Source organism: Erigeron canadensis, chromosome 7 (assembly GCF_010389155.1).
Source record: "Erigeron canadensis isolate Cc75 chromosome 7, C_canadensis_v1, whole genome shotgun sequence".
Taxonomy (NCBI): domain Eukaryota; kingdom Viridiplantae; phylum Streptophyta; class Magnoliopsida; order Asterales; family Asteraceae; genus Erigeron; species Erigeron canadensis.
In genome coordinates, this window is record NC_057767.1 from 26,779,110 (window position 1) to 26,787,380 (window position 8,271).

At 31.4% G+C, this 8,271-nt stretch overlaps 1 protein-coding gene and 1 pseudogene across 1 annotated transcript; both read right to left on the bottom strand.

The window, feature by feature from the left end:
• Window positions 1-2,341: 2,341 nt before the first annotated feature.
• LOC122607712 lies at window positions 2,342-3,291 on the bottom strand (annotated as a pseudogene).
• Window positions 3,292-6,253: 2,962 nt separating this feature from the next.
• LOC122609187 (protein MIZU-KUSSEI 1-like) lies at window positions 6,254-7,042 on the bottom strand. Its single transcript, XM_043782245.1, has one exon. The coding sequence runs from the start codon at window positions 7,040-7,042 to the stop codon at window positions 6,254-6,256; it is 789 nt and encodes a 262-aa protein (XP_043638180.1).
• Window positions 7,043-8,271: the final 1,229 nt, after the last annotated feature.

Consider the following 8,271-nt stretch of genomic DNA (forward strand, 5'->3'; position numbering starts at 1 on the left):
TTTCTTTTTTTTTTTATATATTTTTTTGTACGACTCTCTAGAGTGACAATCTGTAAGTTTTTCACTGAATTTCAGTAATAGCTAGCTTTCAAGCCTATAACTATTACCTGGGTTACTCGAATGTATGATCTGGTGTTTCTTAATAGTCAATTGTTGACTAACTGTTAAAAAGAATAAGATTATATATGATATACACAAATTAAACCTATGTAATCTTTAAAATATACACCAATAAGATATAACCTATACCCACCAAAACACCTTTTCGATCAGTTAAGCTAGAAAATAGACATTTAACTTGAGACGTTTCAAAATAGAAATATAAACTACTAAATTTTGGATCTTAAACTTTGAGAAAAGGTTAGGTCCGGGTAAATGTTGCGTCTCCTCAATGTATAGTATACACAAAAACATCTAATCGGTGTTTTAGTATAGAAAATCTGTCTACAACTAGGACATCAAATTTACTGTAATGTTTGAGGCAATACCAAAACTTTTGACATATTAGTGTAGAAAATATAATTTCATTACAATTGTAGAAAAAACTATGTAAAGAACGGCCTTTTATATAGAGGGCACGCATTCACGACCTGAGTCTGAAGTCTGATATCCAATATCTCATAATGCCCAGCAGCAACAATTATTGAAATATCGTTAACACTTCACAGTTATCACTTTATCATGGATAAGATTTAAACTAATCCTGACGGGCTATTGGGCTTTAGTGAATTATATTTGGGCCCATCAGTAAGTAATTCAAAAATATGCCCATCTTAATTTCATAAGACACTTCTGTAGAATGCCTAGAACTTTTTTTTTTTTTTCTCTTTTTTTTTTTTGAGTAAAAGAATGCCTGGAATATTTTGTGTGCCCAATTTTTGAAAATTTTGCTTTATATGTATCCTCTGATTTGTAGTCAGTATTTATAAGCATTTCATAACTAGTAGTGGCAGAAATAGCTAACTTCAAATACATTGCATTGATTTATTTCCAACTGTTGATGTTGCAATTGGATGTTACAATAGATATCTATACATATTCATAACTGGATAGACATTAAAGAAATCACACAAAGGTCCATGGTGAAAACTGGTTTTATATTTTTAAAAGTTTAGTATTGTCAAGAATTATTTGAGTTCATGACTGCGTCACTTTAGTCATTTAGTTGCTTCATAAACCTGTTCCAAATATTGACATCATATACAAAAATGCAGGTCTAGACTGCAAGTAGTACCCCTTATTGAATTCGTTAAGTCAAAGCTTGAACTTGGAAAACTCAAATTTTCCAATGATCCAGGCTCAGTTACATATACTTCCAGCATTGGTGTAAAAAACATCTCTAGCCATTTCATTTGACATTGTTATTTACAATAAAACCATTTTAGTCGTATAGTTCGTTAAAAAATGTGTAAAAAACAGAACTATATAGGTATCACAATTGACACTTTCCTTGCTCTGTCTAAAGTAATTGCTTAACTTTGCTCTGATTCTGATGTTTGATTATCAAGACGATTTGCCTAAATCGTAAGTTACCAATAAAACAAACTTAAAAGTCCAAGATTTACTGCCAATACACCACATTGTTCTGTTTGACCAGATGGAGACACGGAAGCAAGTATTTGAAGCAAACATGTTACTGAACCATTATCGTATCAATTTTTCTATGTAAACTAATCACAGTATTCACGTTCAGCGATGTACCCTTAATGTATGATTTTCACTCGCAACAAATCTAAGATTTTGAACGATTCTAAGAACAACATTATACATAGCATTTAGGAAAGCAAGTAGGATACCTTCAGTAGGGAAGGGTGGGTGAAGCTGAAATAGCTTTTGGACTAGATAGCAAGTCCAACATCAGCATAATCGATACAAGCTGTCGCAGCATGATTTGAGTAAGTTTTTGCATCCATTAGTAAATCCACTGCATTACGATAATACAGTTTTAGAAACTATTGAACCCCAATGGTCTTAGATGTGGCTTAATCAGCTTTGCATCCCTTGGCATGCAATCGTTGGCCACAAGCCATTCTGCAATGATAAATCTGCTAGCTTACTCTAAAAAAAAATCAGCTTATGTATGTATATATATAATTACAACATGGATGTACAAAATATATCATTGGAAAAAAAGGGGTTTTAGTTGTATCTTATGTTGCTTAGTTCTATATCCATGTTCATATTATCACAATAGCCACACATCCGTTTTAAATGGGTGAATTTATAAGGCTGTGACTAAAAGCGTATTAGATCGGACAGACATAAATAAATAAATAAAAACTGGCTCACAGTAAACAATATATTACATATAATGATGTTCTTAGTGAATGTGATTCCCAATTCATTAATCTTCTGATATACATCAGTTGGAAGGATGAAAAAACATGGTTAGTGTCTTCACTTGCATTAGAGCACAGTGGACATAAAATTCAAGGGATATCAATGCCTGCCCTGACCAAACCTTTAGAAACTAAACAGAAGTTACAGAACAAAATAGTTTAAACACCAGTTTCGAGTTGTTCATATAACAAACCGTTCATTCAGTTGGATCTGGAGGATCCTCCTTATCCACCGACATAATCACGCCCACACCGACAGTCTGCCGCATGTCACTCACAACAAACCGACCCAATGGAGGATACGTAGCGAAAGTTTCAACCACCATCGGCTTGATTGGAACCATCTTCACCATTCCAGCATCACCTTTTTTCAAGAAAGCAGATTCCTTCTCCAGCTCCTCAAAAGACTCGGGGTGGTCAATCTTTGACAACAGCTTATCAAACCTGACAGCAACGTGAGAAGTATAGCAATGAAGCACTGGTGTATACCCGTTTCTAAGTTCACCCGGGTGGTTCAAGACAATGAGATGAGAAGTAAAACTAGCAGCACCCTTTGCAGGATCATCCTTAGAGTTTGAAGCAACGTACCCACGTCTAAGATCCTTCACATTAACATTCCCAACATTGAAACCAACATTGTCTCCTGGAAATGCCTCAAGCATTCCTTTGTGGTGCATCTCAGTAGATTTGACTTCGGTTGTCAAACCACTTGGGCCAAAAGTGACCACCATACCTGGATTGATCACGGCCCACTGCCAGGGTTCCAATCCCACCAATGTTGTAGACATTGCTAAGCGGAAGGCGCAGAGGCATCTCAGATAGTCTTCTTGGCTCAATGATCTGGTCAAGGGCTTCAAGTAGAGTTGGACCCTCGTACCAGCTTAGATTAGGTGATCTATCAATCATGTTCTCGCCCTCAAAACCAGAAATTGGGACAAACGGGTTTTATCAGGTTTGTATCCAACTCTCACTTAGTAGAAAGATATTTTGTAAGTTTGATAACTAAAATCCTTTCCAATTTAAGGTACAAAACTTTTTTTTAATTACAAAGCTAAAATGCCTTTATAAGTTTGATAACTAATGATTCGAGTACGTAGATGATGAATCATAAGCAAGAGTTAGGGGTCACGAAAACGACAAGTCTAAAGCGTATTAACCCGCTACACGTCAATTCTAAATAAAGACTGTAACTAAATCGAATAGTCGATAAACAAACACATGCAGTTATTCAGGAAAACGAAAATCGAAACCACAAGTAAAAACAACAAGATATAATCTCGTCTGCCGAAAAACACACACACACACACGCGGTAACAATTAAAAGTATAAAAAATCATACAAAAAAATATATTCCGATAATTTAGCGGATAAAAGTAGAAAAATATATATTCCAATTAAAAGTAGAAAAAGCATACAAAATATGTATTTCAATATTCAGTGAAAAGAAAATAAAAACCACAAGTAATAATCTACATCATCTGCAAAACAAAAAAAAAAAAAAAAAAAAAAATACACATACACGCAGTAGCAATTAAAAGTAGAAAAATCATACAAAACGTATATTCAATATATAACCTCTGTACCTACATTCCGATATTTAGCGGATGAAAGTAGAAAAATCATATACAATATATATATATATATATATATATATATATATATATATATATATATGTGCGTATTCAAATTCAATAGAAGAACTAATTGCTTAAAATGTAATGCCAACAAGTGGAATTAAACCCTAAAAACACTTGATATAGCTAAAATTCCTCTGTATGTTTAAGTCTACATAAATACATAATAATGGAATGACTAACAAATTAATACCTGCGTGTAATTTATTAACGAAGAAGGTGAATGGAATTGTGAAGAGAAGATGGCGGGGTAAAGGTAATAAGTGAAAGAACGGGTGAAAATAATACTAACTAGCTATAGTATGTTGTCTTAAAAAAAAAAAAAATCGTAACCATGTGAAAGTTATTCAATGAAAATATGGGAACCCAAAAATTCAGTGGCAAGAAATAAAAAACGAAAACTTTGATGTGGGGCAAATGTAAAAACGCTATGTATATAAAAAGAGAATAAAAATAGTCAAAACCAAATGTTTAAAAGTAAAATCATAAACAGGTGAAAGTTATTTGATGAAAACATGAGAACCCAAAAATTTAGTGTCAAGAAAATATAAACGAAAATTTTAATATGGAGCAAAAACTAAAAAGATAAAGTTTAGGAGATTAAAATTAAAAATGGTAAAAATTATTATGTGCTATAAGAACTTGTACATTCGACGCATAACGTTAAAGCTTGTACATTCCACGCATAAAGTACTTAAATGAAAATAATCAAAGACCAAATATTTAAAAGTAAACTCGTAACTGTGTGAAAGTTGTTTGATAAAAACATGATAACCTAAAGGTTTAGTGTCACGAAAATGAAAGCGAAAACTTTGATGTGGGATAAATGTTAAAAATGGAAATTTTATGGGTTAATATGAAATTTGGTTAAAATTAGTATGTGCGTTAAATGCTTGTACATTTTACGCATAAAGTGCTTGTACATTTGCATAAATAAATTTCTAGTATATATATAAAATAGGAGAAAAGATAGCAAAAAAAGTATTTTAATCAACGGAAACTGTAAAGCTTTTTGGTCACGGTGAAAAAGTTGAACCCAAGTTAAAGTTTGTTTTTTCTTTTATAATTTTACTAGATTAAACTTGCACGTTGTGCAGGAATGACTAAAAACGTAAACTAAATTTAACTGATAATTATATTATTATTCATAATTTATGATAATATTGAAAATAGTCAATTTACAACTGATGCAAATAATAAATTTATTATCTATAAATATATAACATATACTATCATATCAAATATGTTAAAGCATGACTAATGAAACGTAAATATTTATAAATCATAAAATTCTTTTTCTATGATCTATATATATTAAACATAATATAATAAACAATCTCATTTAAAACAATATTAATTATCATTGAATTAATAAAAAGACGCGGTCTAAAGCATATATAAACATTTTTTCGCTCATATATTGTCAAAATACGGAATCTTAGTTGAGTTACAAATACAGATTTAAATATCAAAAATATATATGTGAAATTCATAAAGTAATATCTAATTTAACATTGATAATATAATCGACTTATAAAATATTAGATGTAATTCTCAATATAATCTAGTTTATATTATATTAAAGTAAATTATATTCCACGTATAAAGATAATTAAATACAAAGGAAAATAAAAAGTGATAAGTTACAAAGATCGACAATATATTATCAATGTCTTTTAATTAGTTTTAATATTCCAAGAATATCTACCGTAATTTATAACATATATACAAATATTAAGTTACATCAAGTAATTTGTATATAATATTAAAAGTTAGAGGTCATTAGTTTTAAAATCTATCCTTTCTTAGTTATTTATGTAGAGAGATTCTAATCATTTTTTACTCATATTAGTCCCTTAATTATTCACCCTCATTTTATAAAAATTTCGATGTTGTTCTATTATTTTACAACGTGTTTAGATATTGATATATATATAATTAAAAACTCTAAATTTAGTTATAATTTGTTTAATGTAGATTTTATTTGAGGCTTCAAAAGTTTTGATATGCTATTAATTAAAATGACTAATCTTATGAGTCGTCCGTATTTTATTTTCGAGCCTAGCCTCGAAGATATTTTTGAAGACGGCAGGTAAACATTCAAGTATTTAACACAAATATTATTCACCAAATTAAATTCCAAGAGCAAAAAAGCAAACCAAGTTACATATGCATCAAATACATCTTGAAATCAAAAAATAATATCACCCACAACTCTAACACAAACAATACAACCATCACATTATTAACAAATTCATCATAAATTCTGACTATATATTATTATAGCCTAAGTAGAAATATACTAAGTTCAGGCCCTCCATTGCCATCCAAATTCATCATATAATACGCTTCCGAGTCACGACTACCCACAACTCGTTCAAACACGGCTCTCATATACACTAACTCGCCCTCCGAGTCCCTACAACCACCAGCATTACTCTTTCTTGCACCCTCTACAACCGGAATCACACCGGCACCAACTGACACACTCTGCACCATACTCAACAAATGCCAGTCAGAATCCGAACAAACCCTTGATGACGCGTACCCACATTTCTTTCCATTAACATACATTGTCCATTTAGGTTCATTAAACAACTTACAATATCTGTCGCCACCAGCTCCAGGTACACCCAATAACCGGGATTTAATCTGCTTGATTTTTTCACACTCAAGCGCGATTCTAACTAGGCCCGACGACATTTCTTTCACTAGTGAAGCGGTTGACACACCAAACTCTATGATCATTAATGGGGCGGATCGTGACTCGTATTGTACAGCAAAGCTTACGTGTCCTCTACGGTTTCCAAACAATGTGCAAGTCACTTTGCGATTAAGGGAGGGTGTTAGAGAAATTTGAGTTGGCCAACGGAAAGTGGGAAGGATAGATGGGATTGATATAATAGTGAGAAATGAGTGAATAAGTGTGGTGAAACCCGACCGAGTTTTGGAGTAACGGCTTATCGGAGAACCTTTTCCGACTAAGGGTTGATGATCTATGTAGTTGGATGGGATTATTTTGTTGGAGGTATGTTTTGAGAGAGGGAGAAGACCATAATATTGCTTCATATTTGGTATGTTGTAATGAGATAGTGAAGGTGTTTGTGGATGTATTTATACTGAAGTTAAGTTGTGGATGTAGTGTACTAGTTCTTGTTAGTGAGCAATAAAATAAAATAATAATTAACAAGCTAATTAATTTAAGAAACCATATAAATCAAATAAGATTATCTATCACGTACTCAAAATGGCATGTTTGATTTTTCTAGATTAGGATATTCAATAGTTGTTTGTATGTTAGTTAAACCATAGAAAATTATATTATCCCAATAATGGGTGTGCTATTTTGCGATTTAAATATTCAATAGTTGTTTGTATGTTTGTAACAAAAGATATTGGTGAAAAGTGCAATTTAAATATTGCAAGAAAGACAGATGGGATTAGATATTTGTAATATGCCTATACTTATAATTTCAAGAGTAAATTACACTTTTCGTCCCTAAAATTGTTACCTTTTTTACTTTTCATCCTTAAAGTTTAAAAATTACAATTTTGACCTTAAACTTAACCAATTTTTTCAATAATCGTCCTTTGCCAAGACGGAGTTAAAAAATGGCCGTTAACGAGCGCTCGTGCCAATCACGTGAGGGCATTGAAGTCTTTTTCCCTTTATCATCATCTTCATCAGATCATCATCTTCACCATAATACCCAAATTGCAAATATAATTGAATCTTAAATGACAACACAAATCATCATCATCAGATGATTATCATCATCGCTATCACAACTCTAGATCGAAAAAGTGTAACTAAATAAAAATAAATTCATATTTACAATAAATTCAAATACATAATCCAATTAAATAAGAAACTTATATAATCTAGTTTCCATTAGTTGGGTTTCGATCGGAAATTCATATATACAATAATTTCAAATACATATATAAATTCAATAGATGTGGAAATAAATCTAGGGTTTTCAAAACCCTCAATTCCAAATTAAATTCTATACAAATAAATCTAGTCCACATACAATAGATCTGGAAATATATACCCCTGTTGTTGATGATGATGATGAATCTGACCAGCCACCGGAAAGTGATGATAAACCCACAATGTTGTTGCCGCTTATGACGAATCAACGAATCAATAAAAAGAAAGCTATGGGTAGATTCACAATCACATGAACAAAACCCATTGATTTATAAATAAATAGATGAAAGAAAACAATAAATTTGAAGCAAGAAGGTATGTTTTTTTTTTTTCCTTTTCAAAATGAACTTTTTTATTTGATTAC

Coding starts and splice junctions, on each gene's coding strand:
- LOC122609187 (XM_043782245.1), bottom strand. CDS start 7,042: ATGAAGCAATATTATGGTCTTCTCCCTCTCTCAAAACATACCTCCAAC.